Genomic DNA, 27,349 nt, shown 5'->3' with positions numbered 1-27,349 from the left:
ATTTGAGATATATGAGTAAACTTTTTAGCCATACACGAGTTGTTCAAGCTTTTAGAAATTCGACATTTATAAGTATTAAAAGCTCATGTTTTCATGTTTTTTCTGGATTCATGTTTCTCATGTGTTTTAACAATAACATCTTTAGAATTTTAACAAAGCATATATAATAAGCTAGTATATATATATATATATATATATATATATATATATATATATATAGTTTAACAATGGCATTAGAGGATTGTTTTACAAAGGCGCTTATTAGTGGTTTTATATTTTTCTAAATTAATTTTTTTTGGATAAAAATAACTTATAAGTAACATCTCTATCTTATAATAATAAGCTATTTTTTTTTGGATAAAAATAGCTTATAAATTATTTTTATCCAAAAAAATTTAATTTAGAAAAATATAAAACCACTAATAAACGCCTTTGTAAAACAATCCTCTAATGCCATTGTTAAACTCCTTTAATCCCATGAACTTTTTCCCACAACTATGCATATGTGATATGCCAATCATCCAACAAGGAATATGTCTTTTTTTTTCTTTCTTCTTTACAACAATTTGCATGGAAAATTGTGGAACATGTCATTTTTTGTGGCATGGGCACTTGTAACATATATAATAAGCTAGTATATATATATATATATATATATATATATATATATATATATTTTAACAATGGCATTAGAGGATTGTTTTACAAAGGCGCTTATTAGTGGTTTTATATTTTTCTAAATTAAATTTTTTTGGATAAAAATAACTTATAAGTAACATCTCTACCTTATAATAATAAGCTATTTTTTTGGATAAAAATAGCTTATAAGTTATTTTTATCCAAAAAAATTTAATTTAGAAAAATATAAAACCACTAATAAGCGCCTTTGTAAAACAATCTTCTAATGCCATTGTTAAACTCCTTTAATCCCATGAACTTTTTCCAACAACTATGCATATGTGATATGCCAATCATCCAACAAATAATGTCTTTTTTTTTCTTTCTTCTTTACAACAATTTGCATGGAAAATTGTGGAACATGTATTTTTTGTGGCATGGGCACTTGTAACATAGGTTTGCATAATAATATTTTTGTAATCATTATAACTCAATTGACGTAAATTGTGTAATGTGATGCCTTTTTTTATACGGTCAAATATAATCTAAAACTCTACAGTCTTTCTCTCTCTCTCTCTTTCTATATATATATATATATATATATATATATATATATATATATATATATATATATATATATATATATATATATATATTCTTTTTCTTTTACCATATTCATTTGAAACCCACATGACTTTTCAATTTGTTTATAATAATGATTATAAGTTTAATAAGGTTAAATAAATATCAAGTCTAAAATGCAATCATATATAAACTAAATTTCAATATTAAAATAATACATTTATTACTACTTATAAAATTATGTTTTTAATCTATATCTATATCTACATCATACTATCATACTATACTTATCATATTCATTTGAAACCCACATAACTTTTCAATTTCTTTATAATAATGATTATAAGTTGGTTAATAAGGTTAAATAAATATCAAATCTAAAATGCAATTATATATAAACTAAATTTCAATATTAAAATAATACATTTATTTCTACTTATAAAATTATGTTTTTAATCTATATCTATATCTACATCATACTATCATACTATACTTATAAAGAAAACATTTTTCCTATCACCTCATGCAATTGAAACCTCCACACAAATTTCCAAGCATCTCATGCATTTGAAACCCCCACACATTTTCACCTTCAAAGTAATTAATCACACATCATTAAAGGTGTTATAATCTATATAATGTGTTTAATAAGCAATTAATAGATATTCTATTATAAAAATGTCATTCTCTTTGAGTAGACATACAAGTGTAATTCACATACAAAATTACTTATAAATGTTTTATAACTTATATACTAATAAAGGAAATATTTTTTCTTTCACCACATTCATTTGAAACTCCCATGAAACATTTTTACTCAAACCATATTCATTTAAAACCTCATGTTTGAATGAATACCACTTAAAAATCTCTTAATAATGATGAACCATTCAAAAGTTTTATAGCTTATATAATATGTTTGATAAACAATTAATAAATATTCTACTATAAATGGTCAATCTCTTTGAGTAGACACACAAATACCAATTACATACAAAATTCACAAAGAAAACGAGTCTAAAGGTTTTTGTGTTGGTTTGAGACATTTTGACCATTTTTCGAGCCATGTTAAATGTTAAAGTTTTTAATTTGTAAGTTTGTTATATACTAATTCATTTTTTATGTTATTTTTCTTCGTTTAAGTATTCTTTTAAGACAATCATTATTTGTTGTGGTTGAAATTTTAATGTAATTAGATTAGATTCATGTTATCGATCATATGTTATGGAATGTGACATAGATAATATTTAATTAAATATTGTATATATGTTTTTATGTTTGTGTTGCTTCAAAACAATAATTAATTAAAAATCATGGATATATCATATTATCCATGTAAGTCTCTTTTAAAATGCAAATTGTATATCTTATCACTTTATATTTTAGTATATGTTTAACATTTTATGTATAACAATAAGTGTTTTTTAAAAGTTTTCTTTCACTTATTAATAATAATAAGTGGTTTTAAAATTAACGAACAATAGTTATAAATAATAAAACCAAAATATAAAAATCATGGGTATGTCATATTATCCATGCAAGTCTCTTTTGAAATTCAAATTGTCAATCTTATCACTTTATTATTTAGTATATGTTTCATATTTGAATAATAATATTAAGTGTTTATTAAAAGTCTTCTTTAATTTATTAATAATAATAAATGGTTTAAAATTAATGAACAATAATTTTAAATGATAATAACATTAAATTATAAATTACATAACGTTAGCTACAAATAAATTGTATTTTAAATGAACATCATTAATGAAATTATAAAATAATTGCATAAGTAAAAATTTAAATTAATCAATCATAACAATTGTTAAAAATAATACTAAATAGATAAGATTATTTAATTCTATTTAATTCTATTAGTGAGGAAGGTGAATAGATAAAATTATATATATATATATATATATATATATATATATATATATATATATATATATATATATATATATATTAGTATAAAAATATTAAGTCAACGTTAATGTTAATAACATAACCCTTATATATATATATATATATATATATATATATATATATATATATATCAATATTGTAACAATATATTTTTAACTCGTGTTGTGCAATGCGTGAGAATTCGTCTCGTATACTTATAAAGAACACACTTTTTCTTTCATCACATTCATTTGAAACTTCCATGACATTTCAATTTCTTTCTAATAATGATTATATTAAAAGATTAAAAGATTATATTTACTTCTACATAAAAAGTTGCGTTTTAAACTTTTAACATATTATATTTAATCTATGTGTATTAATATGATATTGTATGTAAACCATTATCATTTTAAAACTACAACTTTTAAACAAGTTGTATAAAATACTTAAATTGTTAATTTAAATATAACATTACAAGTCAACATAAATATTAATTCTAATTCAACTTAAACAACCCAAGGAATATTTTGTAAATAGTTAAAAATGATAAATTATAGTGTCTTTTTGATAATGATTATAAGTTGGTTAATAAGATTAAATAAATATCAAACCTAAAGTGTAATCATAAATAAACTAAATTTCAGTATTAAAATAATATATTTACTTTTACTTATAAAGTTATGTCTTTAATTTTTAACATATTACACTTAATTTATTAGATTTAATATGTTGTTGTATGTAAACCATTATCAGTTTAAAGCTATAACTTTTGAATAGTTTGGACTCTATGGACCTCACAAGGTCCAGATCTAAAGTCTAGACCTCCTGATAGACTCCATGCACTCAATGTCCCAATAAAAGGTGGTAAAAGCCCTAACTTCCATAATCATGAGATCTAACCAATAAGATGAGAAATGTGCAAGATTTGTACCTTCCACAGAAGCTCCAAGTGAAGGAAATGCTAGATCCTACAGCCTCTCCTCGTTCCTTGCTTGTATCTCACTCTTTTCCTTCCAAAAGATCCACCAAAACACTCAATATAATCTCACACACTCTCTCTTAGATCAATGGCTGATTAGGGTTTCACACATGGGAGTTGGGCAGTCGGTGAGGGGGAAATGAGGACATACGTTTCCTTAAATAGGCCCCAAACCCAGAGATATAGTGTTTCATCTCACAGCGCCTACTCGACAAGTCGGCTCTCTGACTCGTCGAGTCGGTTTTTAAAACCACATGGTCATTCAGTCTCTATTCTACGAGTTGAGGCACCAACTCGTCGAGTTGCTCAATATATCTAGAAAATAATAACTAATAGGATAATGTACCTGGGATCCCAAATGTTACAGTGACGCGTCGTTCTCTGCGTGGTGCCATGTGTCGACCATCTGGTGGAGTCTCTTTACATGTAACACCCCGAGTTCAGAAGTGAAAGTTCAAGGTGCTTGGTGTAATTAAGGAGGATCGACACGGCGAGTCCATGGATAGACTCGGTGAGTCAAGTCGCGATTTTGGTCGCGTGTTAAGTGACCAACTCGGCGAGTTGGTGCTGGAATGAGAAAACCCCTACTCCGGAGTTTGTGTTATATATAAAGAACATAATACCCTTTCTTCAACCTCTTTACATTCCCTTTGAGTCCCAGAAACCCTAATAGCCGTGAGTGAGAGATTGGAGAGTGTTTGGAGCTTTGAGAAGTGAATTTGGTGGAGGAGACTTGAAGAGCAAGAGGTAGCCATCAAGGATTTCGTGTGGATCCAGAACTCACTCTAGTTTTTTTTTGGAAAGGGATCTTCCCTAACGAGGGTTTCCGGGCCAGCTTTCACGCACCGACTAATCCCCCGCTGCAAACATAAAGTTTTGCTTCATGCCCTGGAGTCACTGCAGGTGAACCTCCATGGCCACAAGGGCTAAGTGGTGCCAGGATTTGAACATGGGTCAATAGGTTATCCACTATATCTTCCACATGCCTTACCATGTCACCACAACCTAAGTGGTTAACACACTCTAGTTTGGGGTACATTTGTGAGGTATTAAGTTGTTACCTTGACCTTTTCTTCTAGAATCATTCATACGTGGAGGCTAGGGTTTTCCTTGGTTAAGGGAATTGTTATAGAAGCTAGATCTGAAGCTGAAACTTCAGATCTAAACCTCTTTTGAGTCCTAAGTTCATAAAGTTTCAGTCCTTGGATGATTGGTGAAGCCCCTTTTGTCTAAAACCCAAGCCCTAGTGTGTGTTTTGAGTTTATATCTTCTTGATATCAGGTAAAGTTTGCAACTTTACGTGAGGTATAGCTTGTAGAAGGATAGATCTATGGATTTGAGTCCCAACATGGCATAAAAAGCCACTTCATGGGTTAAGAGCTGGAGATACTCGGCGAGTCGTGATGTGTGTAAAACTCACTTAGTTTTAATCCTACTTTAATTATCAAATAACACACAAAAGGCAGTGAACTTATCAATTGTGGTATAGCTAAATAAGCAGGGTATCGAACACAGGGAACGGCAAATTAAATTAAAAACTAATTCTATCTAAGTTGATTAAGAAAATATGGGTTTTTCTCTAGTTTTACAAGACTAGAAACTTACTAACTATAACTAATTTAAGACTAGAAAATGACAATTTAACTAGATTCAATAATGGGAAAGGAACTTCTGTTTAGTTCAACTCGGTTAACTCTATGGTTGATTTTAAGGTAATAGTGCAATGGATTAATTCTTTCGTTGGTTACTGATTCAAGTAATTAGGTTCATGTTCACTACCCTAATCCTTAGCAAATAAACTAACTCAAATAGTGGCCAATTGCTTAATTTAATTATATTTACTAGATTAATTATTCGGGTTAAGTTAGACTTGCAATAGCTAATTAATTTATTATTCTTAATTAACCTCTTGTTTGATGGTCATCTTACAAGCTTGCACATGAATTTACTCAATTTCCTTATTAATCCTAGTTTCATATTCATTAATCCTAGACATATGGTATAGTGGTCACATATCATATGAGGTTGATAATCAATAGATGTTCATGCTAATCAATTATCTTCCTATTAACAGAAAATTAATTATCATTCATACACAAGGTTCTTTAGCAAGCTAAAATAACAATAATTCACCAACTTGGAATTAATCCTACCAATCAATCAAACCATATTGTCAACTTTGTATTCCCAAACAGAAGTCTAAAGAATTTAGTTCATAACTAAGGTAAATAACAGCAAACAAACAAGTTCAAGTTGCTTAATCATGTTGACAAAACAAAAGGAATAAGTAGAATGATGAAATTGTGCCTTAATTACTCCCGGAATTGAATTCTAGCTTCCTTGGTCGACTTCTAGGATTCTTCTGGCTTCTTATTCGCAACAAAGCACTTCTGAAACTTTCCAGAATTCTCCTCTCTCGATTTGTGGAGTTATCTTTAAATATGCGTTCCGACTCGTCGAGTCATATGGTGACTCGTCGAGTCCCTCTCACATTCTCCGTATTGCGATAACTATCTTGACTTACGAATCATTATCCTTCTGATTCCGCGACCGGACTCGTCGAGTCAAGGCTCGACTCGATGAGTAGAAGCCTTTTTTAGGTGTTTTCCTTCTTCATTCCACTCTCGAGCTCCTAACCGCTTCTCTTGCTTCCTTTCGCTTCCGAGCTTCATCTTTGGACTGAAAAACATAATTTAACACTTTTAAGTACCTTTTGTCCCTAATATGCAACAATTTAGCTAATATATGAATAAAAACTATACTTAATACACACTAAATATGCACATATCAAGTCGCATGGGTGGACTCGGCGAGTTAGATAAAGATAGGCAGGAACTCGACAAGTTGGAAGAACAACTCGGCAAGTCCGTTGAATATTGCCTTGGACTCGACGAGTCTGTTCTTGGACTCGGCGAGTCTGGTCGTGGAGTCCTAACTTTTTCTGGTTAAACGGTGAAGCGGGGAGTCGAGGGATGACTCGGTGAGTTGAGCGAGTAAGGACTCATAATTTTAGGACTCGGCGAGTCGATGGGATGACTCGGCGAGTAAAGTCACACAGGAAGGTGGACTTTGACGGAGGACTTTGACTATGACCAAGAGTTGACCACTTGACTTCCAAGGGTATTTGGTAATTATCGGTATTTATTGAGTTCAGTCTTTTGGTATTGATCAGTGGTGGAGTTCGTGTCGGAAGTTGGAGCAGTGTGATCTTACTTATGCAGATCGGCTTTGCGAGGTGAGTTATCCTCACTATATCGACAGGGTCTAAGGCACCAAGGCCGACCCTTTATCGGATGGAAATCCGGGTAGTTGTTGTGTTATGGCTTTGATATATGTTTGCATCCTGGTAGTAGGAAAGTATATGTTAGAGACTTGGTTAAGGTCGGTATCCTGGTTAGGATGTTGCTATGTTATGTGATCTACTATATCGGTTGATTAGTTGTGAATTGCTATATGATTATATGTTTATGTGCACATGGTTGTTTGACTGGGGGTTGGGTTGAGGCGGGTCCTGCTTTGTGATGTAGGCCAACATACCCAGGGCGGATCGGATATCCTGAAGGCCTAGCGAGCGGTCCGGATAGGCTGTAGGCCCCATGAGGGCGGACCAGACGTGCCGAGGCTCGGAGAGTAGACCAGGCTGACTGAAGGCCCGGTGCGGGCGGACCAGTCATACTGTAGACTCAGAGAGTGGACCAGGTAGGTTGAAGGCCCGGTGCGGGTGGACCAACCACACTTTAGACTTGATGTATACAGCTAGACTCGGAGGGTGGACTAGGTGGACTGAAGGCCCGGTGCGGCAGACCAGTCACATAGTAGACTCGTAGTGCATGGCTGTTCTGTTCTGTTTATGATATGATATGTTATGTGTATGGTATATGTGGTTGGTATTTTGGGGGTATCTCACTAAGCTTTCGGGCTTACAGTTGTGGTTTAATGTTTCAGGTACTTCAGGAGACCGTGGCAAGGCAAAGGCGTGATTGTACCGCTCCTCATGTTTTATGTTTTATGATGTGATTCTGGGAAATACTTTGATAATAGTCGTATTGGAAACCTTTTTGTAATAACTTAATGAAATTGGGTTGTTTTTGAAAATTCTAAATTGGTTGAAATTTTTGGATGTTACAAGTTGGTATCAGAGCCTTGGTTTGAGTGAATTGGAGGAGCATTCGTGTGAATCCAGTCTCAAATCAAGGAGGGTTTTCAAAGAGAAATTAAAAATGGTTTTCAAAAATAAGTAAAAAAGGACGCGGAGTGTACGATTAGCTGGAGCCAGTAAGTTACCCCAAAATTACCATGCAAGTTATTTGTTTATGTGATATGTTTAACAACATGCTAGAGTTAGGTTAGGGATCTTCAGGAAGTGCACGATAGATTTTCCTGATTGTGATGCCTGCTAGCCTAGGGTCTCCTTTTATGAGAGTTTCAGTGTTCCTCTAGGAGTGAGGATAGAGTGCTTGCCATGTTCGTTAGTGCTTGGGGCGTTGTGATGATACTTGAGACAAATATGGGTAGGTGTGGAAGGTAGTATGGGCTCGTACTACTAAAAGCACAGGACCCATACGCGTTTCAAGGAAGTCACAAACCCTGGGCGATTGATTAGAGAGTCTTTCTAGGTGGTTATGCGGGGTTTCTGAGGATCTCATGGTGTATTGCAAAATGGCGATTACGAGATGTTTCGAGGCAGGATCCGGTTCGGGATCAGGAGCGGGAGAGGGCGGTCAGGAGGGGTCAGCACCACCCGAGGTCGTTGGCCAGATGAGTACGAACGAGTTGGATGCCAAGATTCGGGAGATCCTGCATGATGAGGTTGCTGCTATGTTCCGGGCTGAGTTCCCGAACTATTTGGGTCGATCAAGACCGCCATGATTGAGTACTTTGATGAGCGCTATGTAGCTCTTACGGAGATGGCTGCCGCGGCGGCTACAGCGGTTGTAGCCGTGGCAAGAGGAGGAGCCGGTAGAGGTTTTCAGTATCGGGATTTTGATAATACAAAGCCCCCTACTTTTGATGGAGTTCAAAATCTGATTGTTTCTATGAGATGGTTGTTAGACGTGGAGGGATGTTTCTTCACATGTTCATGCCCTGCTGATTAGAGGGTGAGGTGTGCTTTGAACCTGTTGAGGCTCAGGGCGAAGGATTGGTGGAGGTTGACTACAGGGTCATATTCGAATACGCAGCGGGTTGCGGTTTCTTGGGATCAGTTTCGGGAGATGTTTAGCACTCGTTATGTTCCCCGGGGTGAGAGAGAGAGGTTGGCCCAGGAGTTCCTAGAGCTGAAGCAAGATTCAAAGTTGGTGACGAAGATCACCAGGATGTTCACTGAGAGGGTGATGTTTTTTCTGGAGTTTGCTTCGGAGCAGGCTCAAATGTCCCGATATCTGAGTATGCTCAAGAGGGACATCAGGCAGTTTGTGTCTACACAGAGATGTGATACCTTGTTAGAGTTGCAGGAGGCCACCAGGTAGTGTGAGTTGGAAATCGAGTTGCAGATGAGAGAGTAGAGGCAGGCCCCGGTGCAATCGCAGCCAGCACCGAAACGGTCCAAGACCGTTGATTCTAGGTTGGGAGATCAGAGCAGCCGCACTTATGGAAGGTGCGGGAAGGGTCACACCGGAGTTTGTAGGTCCGGTGGTGCATGCCGCAAGTAAAGGAGGGAGGGGCATTACACGAGGGATTGCCATCAGACAGCCCCAGTCCAGGATATGAGGATCTGTTATCAGTGTCATCAGGTTGGTCACATGAGGGCCAACTGTCCACACCTTACTGCTGGACCGGTGCATGCTCTAGCACCAACCACTTTGAGGATTACGGGTGGAGGTCAGGGTGGAGCAGAGCCCCTGAGGGCTCAGGGACATGCTTTTCAGCTTACATCAGAGGAGGTCAGGGCAGAGCCGGATACAACTGCGGGTATGTTTCCTTCTTGATATCTTGTTATCTTATGGTTGTTATGGAGTATTTTATATCTGCTAGTCTCGTTTGCATGATTCATGGTATGGTATTCGTTCATCTTTTCGTCGAGTTTTATCATGTGATCGAGGGTTTTGGTGTTGGGAGTCTTAGTTGGTTATCATCATTGGGGATTGATGGTGGGGAATTAGGATTTTTGGTCCCAGTGTCGTGTATGACATTTGCAAGTTGAGGAATACTCAGCTGGGGGTCGAACTCCGTTAGAGTTCGAGATGTGCGGTGTCGGAAGGTGATTTTGTGGAGGTTGCTCGTTTCAGAATCAGATCAAGTATAAGAGAATTTATTAAGTAGGATTGTGTAAGTGATGCCGGTTGGGTCACCGATGGTTGGTAGTCAATGCTCTAAGTGGGGAGAAATGGAAAACTCTTAGGAGGTTCGATAGCATGAGGGGTCAATTAGTTGTTTGAGTTTCGGCAGTGTTTCAGTCAGCCAAGAGCGTGGGCTGGTATGAGTAGATCAGACGAGTGGGGCGGGATACAGACCAAGGTTGGGCCTAGGGTTAGGCTGGGATTTGAGTATATAGAATGGAGTTTGAGTTCAGAACCCCGTGAGGGCTAGAACAGTATGTACGGGAGAGGTTCTCGGAAGAAATGGTTCAGGGTGACGTTAGACAAGCTTGAGCGGTCCGGACAGACTGAAGGCCGGAAGGCGTACCAATCAGATCGAAGGCTCGGGGAATGGTCCAGACGGGCTGAAGGCCCAGGAGGGCGGTCCAGATATGATGAAGGTTCCGAGACTGGTCCAGATAGACTGAAGGCCTGGTAAGGCGGTCCAGTCATGCTGAAGACTCTGTATGTGTTCGTGGATCGGTACGAGGAGAATGAGAAAAAAGCATCACCAGGGGATGATAAGTGATATGGTCTGGCCCCAAGCATTGATCATGTTAGTGGAAAGCGGTGCATGGACCCGAGAGTCCTTGTGAGTAGATTCAGAGTATGTGGAAGTTCGAGAATAGCAGTTGCTCTACACGGATAATGTAGAGTGAAGTGTAGCTCAGTGGCACGTGCAGGTGCAGTAAGGGTTGTTGAGTGGATTTTGCTTCTGAATACGTCCAATGCATCATTAAAACATGTGTGCTAATAATGCCAACATCTTAACTTACCATAATGAAAAACATGTATCTCGGTAGTAGCAGAAGGTTGCATTTTATTAATGTCGTTCTAGAATATCACCTTACGAGGTTGAGAAGAAATCAATTTGAAACCTTTTGTAGGTTAAGAGAAAATCGATGATGTATGTTTAGGTATATGAGAATTTTCACAAGACCTTTATAAGTTTAACTGATAATCAACAATAGCATGCTTCAAGGAAATTGATGGATACCTTTTTTAGGTTTCAACAACTCGATTTTGGTATATATATATATATATATATATATATATATATATATATATATATATATATATATATATATATATATATATATATATATATATACTATCTTATAAAAGAAATCTAACTATTTCTAAAAATAGATTGATTATAATAATAATATTTTTTTAAGACGTCCAAATGATGAAGCTGATAGTACAAGTAATCATTAATAAAATAATATTAAATTTTAACCATATTTTGAATTCAAATATTTATCATCAAATCTCCTTATATTTCTCAACAATTTGATATGGTTCCCTCAAATCTCGGATTCATTCAAATTTTGAACCCTTTTAGATATCCTTAAATTTAGCATGTTGATTCAAATATCCCTCCAATCACATATACCTCTTTGCTCTCTCCTTTACTATAAAGTCCACCGTCCATGAACAAAAAATGACTTCATTTCCCAAATAACACCATAGTTTGATTATTTTGTCTTCAACATGTACTTTCTTTTGTAACATAATATTTTTGTAGAGGAAACATATCACTGAAAGAATTTACACGCCTCACCGCTTTGCGCGGGTACACTGCTAGTGTGTGTATATATATATATATATATATATATATATATATATATATATATATATATATATATAGGTTCAGGTTCATTTGAGACCATTCTAATTTTGTGAGACCGTGAGACCAAATCTAAAAATAATTTTAAAATGCAAAATAAATGGAAAAATCCAAAAATTCTTTTTTTAAATATTATTTTCGGAACTTGGATTAACTAAAAAAATATAAAATAAATAAAATAAAATAAATAAATTCCGTTTTTTTTTTTTTGAAAAATACGTGAAATATTCTAAATAGAATATTACACTAACATATTCTAAAAAATAATTTTAAAATGCAAAATAAATGGAAAAATCAAAAAATTCTTTTTTTAAATATTATTTTCGGAACATGAATTAACTAAAAAAATAAAAAATGCGTCTCACGGTCTCACAAAATATAGGTGGTCTCAAATGAACCTAACCCTATATATATATATATATATATATATATATATATATATATATATATATATATATATATATATATATATATATATATATATATATATATATTTTTGCTATCTTATAAAAGAAATCTAACTATTTCTAAAAATAGATTGATTATAATAATAATATTTTTTTAAGACGTCCAAATGATGAAGCTGATAGTACAAGTAATCATTAATAAAATAATATTAAATTTTAACCATATTTTGAATTCAAATATTTATCATCAAATCTCCTTATATTTCTCAACAATTTGATATGGTTTCCTCAAATCTCGGATTCATTCAAATTTTGAACCCTTTTAGATATCCTTAAATTTAGCATGTTGATTCAAATATCCCTCCAATCGCATATACCTCTTTGCTCCCTCCTCTACTATAAAGTCCACCGTCCAGGAACAAAAAATGACTTCATTTCCCAAATAACACCATAGTTTGATTATTTTGTCTTCGACGTGTACTTTCTTTTGTAACATAACATTTTTGTAGAGGAAACATATCACTGAAAGAATTTACACGCCCCGCCGCTTTGCGCGGGTGCACTGCTAGTATATATATATATATATATATATATATATATATATATATATATATATATATATATATATATATATATATATATATATATATATATATACCTTAAAAAGCATTTAACATGTTTTGTTGAATTTTAAAAGATACAAATAATAATGTTATGTGTACAATGAGTTTATGCATGAAATTAGATTTGGTCAACAAAAATATCGATCAAAAAATCAAAGAATCAGTATTCGTTCGATGTCGCACAATTAAATTGGTCAAAGGTCAATTGAAGCGGTCAATATGAGATAGATGCGCCCATAAGAACTCTACTACCCGATAGCCACTATCAACCACCACACTGCGATACCTCATATTCTGTTGAAAAAATTCACCTTAAACCCTAGATAACGCTGCCGTCTCCTTCACAAGGTACCCCTATTGCCTCAAACATTTTGAAAGTCTTCCAACCACTACCTTCGCCGTCACCATCACTTCAGCACTGGTAAATCAGGTTTGTTTCTTCCTTACAATCGTCTTCCTACTCTGCATAAAGATTTCAGTACATACAAAGGTTAGCCATATTTGACCACCATCGCCTTCATCGTCGTCAAATTATCCCGATCTAAGGTTTGCACCCACACTTAACTACAAGTTTTTGCATAAAGAAACACAATAGTAATCTTCTCCATTCCTTTTATATTCACCCCAAACACAATGGCCTTCATCACTATCATCATTTTCTTAGAAGGTAATCTAACCGATGCCTCACTTTACCATTAGTTATTTACTTTTTTATTTTGCCAGGTCATGAAATGATTTGTTTGGGTCATTGAAGAAGATGCTACTTCCCATTGCAAGGTTTTTTTTTCCAACTGATATGTGTTCATATGTAGCATTTATTAAAAGACATGTTGATTATATAGGGTTATATGTCTTTTAGTTGGTCAAGGGCTTAATAAAGAAGTGTGAATGTCTAATGTACAGAAAGTGGAAGAACGATGAAGTTGACTTAAAATTGTTTATTGTTGGAGGCATTTGGAACACCTTTGTAATTGGCAAACCTGTCCGAGACACCTACACTTAATTTCCTATAAATATGGTTTTTTTTTTAAGCATGCTGATCAATTTGATCTACAAATTTTGGTTTCAAATTACTTTACAAACTATTGGTTGATCAAACAGGGCTAATGGTCTTCAAGGTGGACAATTTGTCAAAGGAAAAAAAAAAAAAAATCATTCTCTATATAATGCAGTTTTTCTTTCTACATATTACTTTTGCAATGTGAATTGTATGTAAATTACATTGCGAGATATTTTTGTTATATGCCTACTAATTGTTGGCTAATATTCAGGTTTTCGTTTTGGTGGTGATTTTCTAAAACAAGCCTTTAATAAGGCTACAACAAACCTCTTCAATTGAGTTTTAAATTCAGAATGTTGATATATAGATTATACTGAAATACAATTCACATATTTTGTCATGATATACTGATTACACTCTCAAATATAATTTATATTTGGCATAATTTTTGAGGAAATTTTTTTCCAAACAATTTAAGGTGGAGAATTAAGAGAAGAAGAGAAGAAGACCAATAGATACTTTGTTCTTCCACCCATCCTGCCAATCAGGTAATGCATCACATTCTCTATTTCTCTTACTAATTATTCCATTATACTGACAATTTGCACATCCTTGTGCAAATATTTGTTGATCCTACATCGATTTGAATCCAAATTATGTTTCAAGGGCATGAATCTGAAAATTTCCAAGATAAACTGTGTACTTTGGGACTTCTTAATGAGCATTCTTCAAAGATATAACATATAAGTAGTCCTCATATACTTTCTATTGCATCCTTTTATTCTTCTGGTGTAATCAGTTAGTCATATTAAAAGAAAAGACAAATTTAGCCTTTGTATACCCAATGTATCATGTATGACTTCTATAGTTCATCATTCTTTGGTTAATTACCCATTGTCCCCTTTTATATAATCTATAATCCTAAATTCACATGGTAAGAGTTACTAATAAAAGCTAAAGATAAAGATGAGTTCTCCAAATAACCTTATGGTGTAAAACATGGAGATATAGCCTGTGTTGTTGGGTTTCCAAGTGTGATTTTTTTTTTTTTATTATATATTAGTTCTACTTTGTTTCGTATACTTTTTATTTATGCCAATAAAAAGTAAGAGAGTAAAAAACAACAGAGGAAAACATTGCATTTTTTCAAAAACATTCATAATGCATTCTCATTATCTTCATTTCATAGAGTTTTCTCTTATATGTAATTGATATATAATATTCATAATAGCCATCGTTATATGACTATTTTAAAATTTTAATTATTACTTTTAAAAAATATATATATTTATATCTTTTCATCTTTAAGTAATACGTAATAAAAAAAAAAAGGTTTAATTCTTTGTACTTTAAGAGGTACAATCTTATAAAAAGTGTTATTCATCAATTCATTTATTTATTAGTATCTTATAAAAAATAGTTATATAATTGTTTTAATAGTTGGTGTTTAGTCTTAGAAAAACTAATTGACATCTTTTGTAAATAAAACGACTTCAAATGAGTTTTTATTGTGATTCGTGGTATAATTTAGGTTTGGATTAAACATGGATTGTTTTATTTGTACGCCGTCATATTTACCACCGTTGCTTAAGGAACTCTTGTTGACCCAAAATGAAACAATCAATTTTTATATATTTATCATCGTTCCAACAAAATGAAAATGACAGTTGTTGAACGAAATTAACAATTTTTTATTAAATATAGTTGAAAACAATTACTTTTGATCTAAAACAATAAATATACTACTTTTTACTCGAACTAACAATTTAATTTCATTTTTAACAAAAACCAACAACATATTTTCACTTTTAACCTAAAATAGCAAAATAAATATCTGAATCTAGAACATAAACGAAACTTTTATATTTAATTTTAACCTTACACAAATTATATTTATAGCAGAAGCCAAAATAGTAGTGCAATTTCAATTTCAACCCAACACACTGTATTTTATTCTATTGTACTTTTATTTTAAGCCCACAATATCAACGTAATATTATTTTAACCTAAAATAAAACCCTACGTTTATTTTTAAGCCAAAAGTAACTATTTTCTAAAGAAAAATATATTTAGCCAAAAACAACAACATATTTGCATTGCATGTTCTTTTAGATTGAAATATGTTTATAAAAGAAAAAACTAATTATGGAAAAAAATAATTTTATGCTAAAGCGAAATAATGTTAATGAAAGGAAAACTAACTATGTAATGATGTCCGTTGCAAAATGTTTTCAAAATACAATATATTTTCGAAAGAAAACTAATCGTCGATATGAAAATAATTTCCAAATGAAACTATTTTTTGTCTGCCTAATGGAAACTAACTCTTTAAAGAATTTATTCATAGATATATCTAATCCTAAATGATATCTTCAAATGCATTACATGATAATCAATAATGCTCGGGGACAAACAATTATAAATATATGTATTTATCTTTCAGAATCGGTTTTCTTGTATGACCAACTTTAAGTGACACTATCCAAAATAATATCACGTGTCAATATAAAAGTATTGGTGAAACTAGACGAACAATTCAAAGGCAATAAAGTCTATACATTAAATGTGGTGTATAAAGAAGTGTTGCACGAATCATAATGTACAATCATTTATGTGTTCGTACATATTTATAAACAATTCGTACATATTTATAAACAATTCTAACTCTTCATTTTTCATTCTCACTGATTTCGTACTTGTTAGCATACTCGTATTGATTATTGTTTACAATCAATCATGTGTTGATGTACAATTGTAAAGAATCTCAACTTTTCATTTTTTTAATTTGTACCAATTTCATTTCCGCTAACATAACTCTTATTGATAAATATGTTGGTGATTTTAGTGTCACCATATCATTTTAAGTAACTAGAACTAACATTTGAGCTAAGGGGTTTCATGATTTGTACTCTAATACATGTACGGGTTTGTGCGGAGTGCACGCATGTATAAGATCGAGTCAGAAGCCGGTTCGACGACTAGTCGGGGGTTCGGGGGCAGCACCCCCGGGGTCCAGGGTTTCCAAAGGGGCAGCGCCCCTTTGGCGGGGTCTAGGGGCAGCGGCCCTAGCGGGGTCCAATGGGCAGAGCCCCTGGCTGGTAAAACTAACGAAATTCATTAGTTTTTGGTAACCCTAATCCGGATTAATATTACTTGCTTGCTAAGCAAGTAATGACGGCCCAACCCTAATGAAACCCTAATTGTGTTTAGTATATAAACAACTCTTCGTTTCCAGAAGAGACACGTTTTTAGCTCTCGTTTTTTATCACACATTCACAGAACCTTTTAGCATAATAGCTTACGTTTTATGTGCCTAGAAACGTAGGTGTCCGCTTCGATTATCCTAGGCTGAATTTCTTGTAACCCAGGCATAGGGTAGAAATATCAGTTCGGAAAGTGATATCACGATCCAAGCTCGTATCAAGATCTCCACCGCAAACCCTAATATTCCTAACAAAATATTTAGATGTAACAAAATATTAAAACTAATCGCATTTACTTAACGCGGGTAAACGGCTAGTATATATATATATATATATATATATATATATATATATATATATATATATATATATATATATATATATATATATATATATATATATATATATATATATATATATCAAACAAGAAGACACACAAAGAGATGTAATATAAGAGCAAATAGAACACCACGATTCAAAAAAAATGGTGGAAACCCTTGTTGGATAAAACCACAAGGCATTCCACTTGTATTTTTAAATGGATAAATGAACGAAGAGATAAGGAGTAGAATTTTTATTGGAGAAGGGGGTGGAGGAGGATTTTGATTAATTAGAATGATTAAAATAACTTATATTTATAGGATAATTTGATATATGTTCCTTTTAAATCTCAAAATATCATATTTATCCAGTTTAATTTCTTAATATCATATTTATCTTTCATAAACCTTTAAAATATCATATTTGCCCAAATCCTTTTTTATAATGTTTTTAATATTTTACAATCATTTTTTTATAACTTAAAATTACTATAATAATTAAAAATTTTAACGATATTATCCTTACATCTATGATAATGGAATGTGAACTTCTAAATTGTTGGAATGTCGTTCTCTTGACAAACAAAAATATTCATCTTCAACCCTCTTTGTAGAATGTATATTTTGATTGTTTATTTATTTATTTATTTATTTGTTGATTATGTTGTAGATGAAAGATATTTTAGATATTATCATTGATATTTTGATGTTTAAAAAATACATATACGATATTTTGATATTTAAAGACATATATGATATTTTGATGTTTAAAAATGATATATATGATATTTTGAAATTTTATGAATGGTAAATATGATATTTAAAAATTTTATGTAAAGCAAATATGATATTTAGAAATTAAGTTGGATAAATATGATATTTTAATGTTTAAGAATGACATATATGAAATTCTTCCTATATTTATAAGCTAAGAAACTAGAATACTAAAACTATTGCAAACTTTTAACTACCAAACAACAGTTTCCTAATCCTAAAGACTTGAAAACCAAGCAACATACTTAATAACTTTCAAAGATGGAGAATTTGGCTCACACGTCAACATATGGTATGATATCTATTTGACACACATAATGATATATTTTTGTTGTGACAATTGCTTTATCTCTACATCCGGTACACATATAAACATACGGACTAAAACATAGCCAATCTTGAAGTCACTTGCTCCTATGATATTTTGATAAGGAATGACGTGTTCGACAATGAGTTTTTGAGAATTTTTAGAAAAAAGTCAGACCAAAAATTAACTTTGTTCAAGAGTACAAGCTCAAAGTTTTTAATTAAAACAAAAAACTATTATTCCAAAAGATATTAAATAGGTTAAAAATAAGATCCACATGAATTATAACAAATTTACTAGATTACCCTTATGCTTCAGTTTTAGCTTTTATACATGTCTTTTATGTAATTTACACATTTCAAAATTTTTCCATTAAACACTCATATAAAAATAAAAGGCCAATTAGAACAGCTGGGTTTGTATTTTCTGTCAAAATTAAGCTGAGTGTAACGTTTTACACAATGATAACGGTAATTGAAACACATCTCACATTTAAAACGTTTTTTTTACAATTTTATCATAAAGTTTAAACATATGCTTCCAACATCATGATCTAAGATGTCCCCCCTCACATGTTTAATTGTTTATAAGTATATCAAAAAAAATTTGAACAAAAATACCAAATGTAATGATAGAAATATTCCGAACATCCAAGAAAAAAAAACTCACAAAATAAACCCTAAAAGTGTTCTGCAGCATACCCAAATATAGGCCTACTACGGTCTACTCCATCTTTTCTTTATAAAAAACCCAAACAACTTTTTTGAAAGAAAGGCAGTGACTACAAAAAAAAAAAAAAAAAAAAAAAAAAAATCATTTTTACATGAAAAGAATGCTATCACTTCAATGCTTTTTTTTTCAAATCCTTTTGATATAACGAATTGTAATTGATGTAGAATGAAAGACAAAAAAAAGCATCCAAATTAGCAAGTAAAATACCAAAGAAAAACTCATAACAATTATGGAAATTTTGAATTCAACAACCCAAATGATGGATTTGGGGATCAGAAGTTGGTTTCATACTTTAATTACTTTTTGGAGTAAATTACATTCTTATCCCGATTTGACTTTTTCAAATTTGGTCCCCCAAAAAAAAATCTTTCACAAATTTAGCTTTAATCAATATATTTTTTTAAAAACAATTAGCTATACACTAAATAAAATATTTTACTTGGAATACAACATGAGAACCTCGAGCGAAACAAAACCTCAAGCAAAAATGAAAATTACTATAAAAAACTTTTGGGAACCAAAATTACAAAAATCACAAAAAATATAATTTACCCCACTTATTATATTATAAAAATACAACAAATAATTTGATAAAAAAATTAAAATCTAACTATACAAGAATCATGAAAGAAGTACTTCAATGCAAGGACAATACACAAGGATAGCATTTAAAAACTTTGGCTCCACCCCCCTACCCCTACCCCCCTATCCTCCACCCTGTCTACCCTACCCCTGCAAATGACAACTTTGTCCATTTCTCATGGACCATTATCCATCACCATCAACCCAACCTCACTGTTCTGCCTCACCCATGTGTAATCACGTACGTTAACAGAAAATCGAAAAAAAAAATATAAATATAAATATAAATATAAAAGGCAAATGTTTCATCGGGAATTGTGACTTGGCACCAGATATATTAACACCCTTCTGCCAAATGGAGCCCATTTTCACGGACCCATTTATTGCAGAAACCTTCATGGGTGCACCCACCCCCCTAAACCACCCCACGTTCAATGGCCCCTACCACCATAAATATAATTTCACTAAAGTACAACACATCTCCACATGGATACTATTCTTACTACTTACTACTTACTACTATACTACTACTACTACTACAACCAGAGTTTCATTCAACAATTACAAAAATCTCCCTACACCCCAAACAGGCCAATATATAGACATTTTACATAACATCGACTAGTTTTGCGTTTTACACTTTAATCGGTGTTTTGGGATATAACTTCACCAAATTTGAGAAACAGTTGTGCATCTGAGGTGCTCATGGATGAACAATTCACCAAATGTGGAGTCTTGAGGTTCGCGTATTCATCCATGTAGCTTGAAACTTTTGAAGACGGAAGCAATGTGGTGGGACCCACATGCGGGTCGGGTCGGGGTGTCGGGAGGATGCTCCCAAGGACCCGAACCACTTCGTGCATCGTTGGTCTCTCCGAGGGTTGTCTTTTGGTGCACAAAAGCGCAAGTTGGAACACTTTCTTTGCTTCGCTTAAGTCTTTGCATGTTGCTGTTATTTCAGGGTCAACACTTTCCATCACAGCATTGCTCGCTGTTTTTGATAGAATCTAAATCCCCACAATTTGATCACGCAAAAGAAAAAAAGAAACTATAATAAGATTTGATTACAATACATACATATAGTTATTGGAAGAGAATCAAAGAAGAAGATTAATTACCAGATGATGGAGATTCGATTCATTATCAACAGCTTTCCTTCCAGTAAGCAATTCGAGAAGAACAATCCCATAACTATAAACATCAGATTTCTCAGTGAGACGAGAAGTACGCGCGTATTCAGGATCAATATACCCAATAGTCCCCATTATATAAGTCGATGTGAAGGTTTTTGAAGTGCATAAACTCTTAGCAATCCCAAAATCCGTAAGATGTGCTTCAAAATCCCTATCAAGTAGAATATTCGAGGATTTCACATCTCTATGAATTATACGAGGACTACAGTCATGGTGTAGATACGCAAGCCCTTGTGCTGCCCCAAGTGCTATCTGAATCCGAGTCTCCCAATCCAACTTTTTCTTCTTCAACGGCCCTAAAAAACAACAAATCTTTTATAAAATTTACACTTAAAATAAGTTAATAAAATAAAATAAAAACTTACCATGAAGGAGATCCCAAAGGCTACCATTTTCCATGTAGTCATAAAACAAAAGATTTCCCGAAGGTGACAACGAGTAACCTTGTAGACTCACAAGGTTACGATGTTTTATGCTTCCAACTGTCTCGAGTTCGGTTTCAAATTCTTTCAAATACTGAGGGTAGTGAGTGTAAAGTTTCTTGATAGCAACCGGGCGACAGTTTTTGAGAACACATTTGTAAACTGTGCTTGATGCACCATACCCGATTATATATTTTTCACTTAAGTTTTCAGTCATTCTCATGATGTCATCGTATACATGGAGTGCCATGTTCATGTGAAGTATCACAAGTTTTGGTGAAGAGTAGTGAACAGGTTTGTCATATGAGCCCTCGATGAACGGTTTGGAATTGTGAGGCCGGCATACTGCAACGAGGATCATCAGAAGAAGAACTAACGCACCGAGCGCGATCCCAAGTATGGCCGCTTTGGAAATCGTCACTAAAGATTTTAAATTTTGATTAGTTTTAGCAATATGCTCTGATACCATGTAAGATATATGTGGAGTCCAGAGTACTGGATTTTTGCTTACCTCGCTCGGTGGAACGAGAAGCGTGACATGAAGAACTCATAGAGCTACTGCAAAGACCGGGGTTTGCAAGAAAACTACATTGGGAGTTTAAATTTTTGTAAGTTGACTTTTATAATGTTGAAAATTGTAGAAGGGGGTGGATTAGGCGATTGCATACCTATCGGGTGAAAATTTTGAGAAATTATTCCCGGTGGGAACATCTCCAGCCAGATTATTATATGATACGTTTCTGCATAAATCATAAGATGATAATATAAATAAGTTCAAAATGACATGACATGAATTATGGAAACATATGTTGATATTATTATTATATGATTGGAACTTACAGAATTGAAAGGCTAAGGCAATTCACCAATGAAATCAAACCTCCAGTTAAGTTGTTGCTTTCTAATTTTCTGCAAAAGATTTGATAAAAGAGACACGTAAATACATAACAATTGTCAAAATTATCATCGAAAATGTATTTTATAGAATTGGTAAGTAACATACAGCATGAACAGATTCTGAAGTTGACCGAGTTCTTGAGGTAATATACCAGAGAGATGGTTATAAGAAATATCTCTACAAAAAAAACATGGTTTATGTTTAGAAAATTAGAAGAATTGAAAAGAAACTTGAAAAAGAGTACGCAATGGCTTACATCTCCATGACACTTCTTAAGTTACCAAACTCAGCAGGTATATACCCGGTTAACTCGTTCAGGCTCAGATTCCTATCAAAGAAAGAAAATGTTAGCGACAAAGGAGAAGTGTCACAAAAGATTTTCAAAACGCAAACTTACAGTTTCAGTAGATGTTCCAAGTCACCAAGAGGAGAAGGAATTGGACCACTGATCTTGTTATTTGAGAGGTCCCTATTCCAATAAAAACATACCAATAACTGTTACAATTTAAAAATCCGATCAATGTTACAATTCGCGACGCTTTTGACCCACTTACAGTGTATCCAAGTTACCAATCCGCGACAGCTCAATTGGAATCGGACCCGTAATACGGTTTGATGAAAGATTCCTAATTTAATCAAAAGCCAAGATTGTAATGTAAACAAATCTACATAGAACTATGGATTATTCGTGACAGATTTAGTTACAAACTTACAAGTAAGTCATGCTTTCGAGTCTCTGAAATTCAGCAGGGATTGTGCCTTTCAACTGGTTCCCATAGACATTGCTGCCAATTGGAAATGATTATTGGCGACAGGTTCAAATTTACTGGAAAAAATGTCACGATTAACAAATAACAAAACTTACAGACTGTTGAGATTAGTGCAAGAGCTAAGATTATCAGGTATCCTTCCCTCGAGCTTATTGCCAGCAACATTCCTTCAAAAATATAAGCACAATTAAGAAAAACTCAAAAACCAAAACCATATTTAAGATTAAGATTTAAGTTGAGTTGCAAAGTTTACAGGTCAAATAAGTCGGTGAGCTTTCCAAGTTCTGGAGGAATATGACCTGTGAGCTGATTATCATTCAGTTCCCTGAATCACAAAGGTCAAATTAGTCTTTTGCATTATTTAAAATCTTTTTGTTGTTTGAACTACAATGCACAAGTAAAAAAGTCAAAGGGGAAGAGATTTGTATATTTCGTACAAGTAATGTAACTTTGACATGTTCCCAAGCTCGGGAGGAATGGATCCAGTCAACTTGTTGTTGTGGAGATACCTACAAAAAATTAAAAAAACATATAAATAGTTAAATATGTAAAATATTCTTATAATCTTATTATAACACGAAGAAAAAAAATGTAAGCATTCTTACAATTTCTCGGTATAAGTCAAATTTCCAAGGATCGGAGGAATTTGTCCACTCAAATTGTTGCAACTCAAATCCCTGTGAATTTGTATAAACTTGTCCATTGAGTTGAGAAAGTAAGAAATGCTTTGAATTTGTATAAATTTTGGAATTTGAATAACAAAAAAAAAAAAAGTATAATAATATTGCTTACAAAACCGCAAGGGCTTGCATGAGTCCAATCACTGATGGGATTTTTCCCGAAAGTTGGTTTCCTTGTAGTGATCTGACATTAATAATTAGGTAAATTTTCAAAGTACATTACTATAATAGGAATAAAGAGAGTGAGATGCTACAATGTTGCTATTTCTCACAAATGCAAATACATAGTTAAAGTAATAGACTCACAATGTGGCGACTTGAAGAAAACCAATGTTAAATGGTATCTCTCCAGTCAATTGATTGTATGACAAATCCCTAAAAATTAAAACAAAAATCAATCAAAATAAAAAATGGTGGATATTGGAGTAAATTTAATGGGGTCAAGGGAGATGATACATACAATACTTGGAAGCCAGTACAGTTGCCAATATTTGAGGGAATTGTGCCAGTTAAACTGTTGTTCCTCACATCGCTGTGTAAACGATATATAAGTAAGAAAAATGAAAAATGAAAAAAAATGATGAAAATTAAATGGAAAAATCGACTTACAAATACCACAGGCCTGTTAGTTGACAGATATCTGGAGAGAGATCTCCAACCAAATTGTTGCTTCTCAATCCTCTGAGTCAACGGAATCATAGATTTGGTCAAAATATATTAAACAAAATTTTATAGAATTGAGTTCAGGAAACTTACAAATATTGTAAAACTTCATTCCAGTATATAAGCCTTGGGATTTCCCCATTCAACTGATTTTGTGCCAAGTCCCTATAATAAACATCGATTTCATGAGTATAAAATATGTTTTTTGTTATTTAACTAACAAGAAAAGAAACGAAGGAAAGATTCTTACAAAATCTTTAAATTTGGAATCTGTGATAAAGTTGATGGGATTGGTCCGATTAATTGATTGTTTTTCAAGATTCTGTAATACCAAATGGGAATGTAGCGTTATCAAATGAAACAAAGAACTAGCAAAAAAAAAAAAAAGCAAATAAATTTCTTGGATTTTGAGGTAAACTTACAAGAGTTCAAGCTGCTTTAACTTGGATATCGAAAATGGTATGTCTCCAGTTAGCATATTGAACGATAAATCCCTGTGATTAAAAACAGTTTACTTAGATTTTAATCAAGGATAAAGTGTCACATTATAAAGAAAAGTCACAAACTTACAAGTTCTTAAGGCTACTACAATCACCAATCTCATCTGGGATTTGGCCAGATAATCGATTTCCACGAAGATCGCTGTTCAAATACGATATCAAAACAGTTAAAAACACCATTTTTAACCAAAAAAAAAGGAGTAAATTCATAATGTCAAAGGGGGATGAAAGGTTGGAAATTTGAAAGGGAAGAAACATTACATGGAGAGTAAACCTTTGAGGTCTCCAATACTCGGTGACAATTCACCATCAAGATTCAAACCTGAAAGATTACTGAAAGCGTTTCGAAAGAGAAAAGAAAAAAAAAAGTCAAAATTTTGACTTAAAAAGGCATAATCTTTTTCTTGAAAAAATGGGATAAAAAATTAAATAAGTTGGATGGGATAATGATAATACTCACAGCGCAACGACATTGAAGGTGACATTATCACAAGAAACACCTCGCCACATACAGTAGTCTGAAGAAGGTGCTGAATCAGTCCAGTCATAAAGCACATTATTCACATCTCTAAATGACTTTTTTATCTCCAACAATGTCCCCCCTTCAAGATTAAATTAATAAAAATGTATTAAAACATAAGTCAAATGGAATATTATATTATAATGAAAACAAATTTTAAAACGGGTTTCTAAAACCACAGTTAAATATAGTTTAAAATCAAGAACATGAACCCGAAACGACATACCGTCATCGGAGTTAACGACGAGGAAGAAGCTTGAAGAAAACAGAAGAAACGACAGAAACCCCATCATTCTGAAAAACTCCATGAAACCAACCTCCGCCGTGCGCGGTGTCACCCCTGTAATTCTCCGGCGAACTCGACCAACATTCAGTGAGACAGATTGTTGAAGAAAATCTTGTCACATGATTTGTAAGCAGGACATTTGAGTATCTTTCTTCTCCTCGATTGCAGTGTAATCATGTAGGATCTATTCTATGCATGATTCATGGTATCAAAGGGTGGGGGAAGGGAAGAATTATGGAGAAGATAAAGTCAAGAAATGAAATAGTACACACTACAGACTACAGAGTATAGTGCCAAAGGCTATAGCTGCAACTGTGTTATAAAACCCTGCACAATTTTACAGCTATTGTTTTCCCCTCCTCTTCTTAACTTTTACTCTCTCTCTCTCTCTCTCCGGCTGACAGCTTTTTCAGGATAAGAGATGAAAGGAGACCCATTTCTGAAATGCATCAAGTTTTATTTTTTTAATAATAAATTTTTGAACTATTATCAATTTCAGAATAAAGACTATTTCCAGTTCTTCACCCTACATGTGGGTCAGTCTGTAAAAAAACAAATTTATATATATAGATTTATAAAATTTTACAAAGCTAAGATTTTTCTTGAAGTAGAGCAAAAGATTTTCCATTTATATATACATGGAGAGAAAGAAGAGTGGGGTTATATACAATTTAGTCCTATCATTAGTCTCTATCAAAGGTTTGGTTTTTCTGAGGTGTTTGCAGAAGGAGAGAGAAAGAAAAGAAAGAGAGAGGCCTCTGCCTTTTGCAGACTCATCACTCACTTGTGGAGTGGGGTGGGGTGGGGTGGGGTGGGGGTGGGGGGTTGAAGGGGTAAATGAATGATCTTTGTTTGGGCTTGATAATGACCAGGCTTTCTGAGAGACGATTGATGTGAGTAAATGAGTGATAAAAGAGTAGCAGAAGCAACAGTAAACACTTTATTTGGGGAAGAAGAAAACCATCCTTTTAACCTGTAAACATTTTATAGCTCCATGTGACCTTCGATGTCGATAGATACAACAATTAAATGCATTGTTTGTTTTGTGAGATCATATCCTATCTCCTATCTTGATAATATTTTGTATAAAAAGTTGAGTTTCATGTTTTGTTTAGACGTTGATATGAGAGATCATAAAAAATTCCAAGTTTCAAAAACTTAAAATGCTGGACAAAAATTTGTATTTATTAACATAATTGTAATTTGAAAATAATAAAATATGTTTTTTGGTTGATAGCATAGAAACAAAACTCCTTATGAAAATGAATGATTAAAATGGTATTTGGAGTTTCTTCACCACATCATCCAGTGCTTTCTCGCGGATCCATTCCTTCCGCCACCGTCTTTACCACATCATCCAGTGCTTTCTCGGGGAACATTTCAACATTCCGCCGTGAGCCACCGTCGTTGCAGCTTTCCATATTTCATCATCGCTCATGAAATCGAGTCGCCATGTCAA

General features: G+C 33.2%; 1 protein-coding gene and 1 long non-coding RNA gene across 2 annotated transcripts; one reads left to right on the top strand and one right to left on the bottom strand.

Annotated features, from left to right (window-relative positions):
- The first annotated feature begins 13,300 nt into the window (after positions 1–13,300).
- LOC145008585 (uncharacterized) lies at positions 13,301–14,885 on the top strand. The gene is made up of 3 exons (XR_013663551.1): positions 13,301–13,817; positions 14,519–14,588; positions 14,707–14,885. It is a non-coding gene; the product is annotated as an uncharacterized LOC145008585 (long non-coding RNA).
- A 5,333-nt stretch (positions 14,886–20,218) lies between these two features.
- On the bottom strand, positions 20,219–26,464 carry LOC145013185 (Leucine-rich receptor-like protein kinase family protein). The gene is made up of 26 exons (XM_078971990.1): positions 25,831–26,464; positions 25,545–25,686; positions 25,346–25,417; positions 25,155–25,226; positions 25,007–25,078; positions 24,835–24,906; positions 24,678–24,749; positions 24,531–24,602; positions 24,382–24,453; positions 24,228–24,296; positions 24,034–24,105; positions 23,847–23,918; positions 23,679–23,750; positions 23,495–23,566; positions 23,337–23,408; positions 23,185–23,256; positions 23,026–23,097; positions 22,869–22,940; positions 22,728–22,799; positions 22,577–22,648; positions 22,414–22,482; positions 22,242–22,313; positions 22,085–22,158; positions 21,517–21,993; positions 21,077–21,447; positions 20,219–20,965 (listed from the first exon to the last, which is right to left on the bottom strand). Exons 1-26 carry the CDS (start codon positions 25,910–25,912, stop codon positions 20,600–20,602), a joined length of 2,946 nt encoding a protein of 981 aa, XP_078828116.1. The 5' UTR covers positions 25,913–26,464; the 3' UTR covers positions 20,219–20,599.
- Positions 26,465–27,349: the final 885 nt, after the last annotated feature.

The sequence above is a fragment of the Lactuca saligna genome, chromosome 8 (genome assembly GCF_052625555.1).
Source record: "Lactuca saligna cultivar CGN05327 chromosome 8, ASM5262555v1, whole genome shotgun sequence".
NCBI classification, from domain to species: Eukaryota; Viridiplantae; Streptophyta; class Magnoliopsida; order Asterales; family Asteraceae; genus Lactuca; species Lactuca saligna.
The sequence above is the reverse complement of the archived record's forward strand: the minus strand, read 5'-3'. Positions and strand labels throughout refer to the sequence as shown.

What these genes read in the sequence shown, in the direction of transcription:
- LOC145013185 (XM_078971990.1), bottom strand. Translation starts at nt 25,912, where the DNA reads ATGGAGTTTTTCAGAATGATGGGGTTTCTGTCGTTTCTTCTGTTTTCT. An exon ending in TTAAAGCAGCTTGAACTCTT is followed by an intron (nt 24,907 to 25,006) that starts GTAAGTTTACCT and finishes TTGGTATTACAG; the next exon opens with AATCTTGAAAAACAATCAAT. An exon ending in ATGCAAGCCCTTGCGGTTTT is followed by an intron (nt 23,919 to 24,033) that starts GTAAGCAATATT and finishes ACAAATTCACAG; the next exon opens with GGATTTGAGTTGCAACAATT.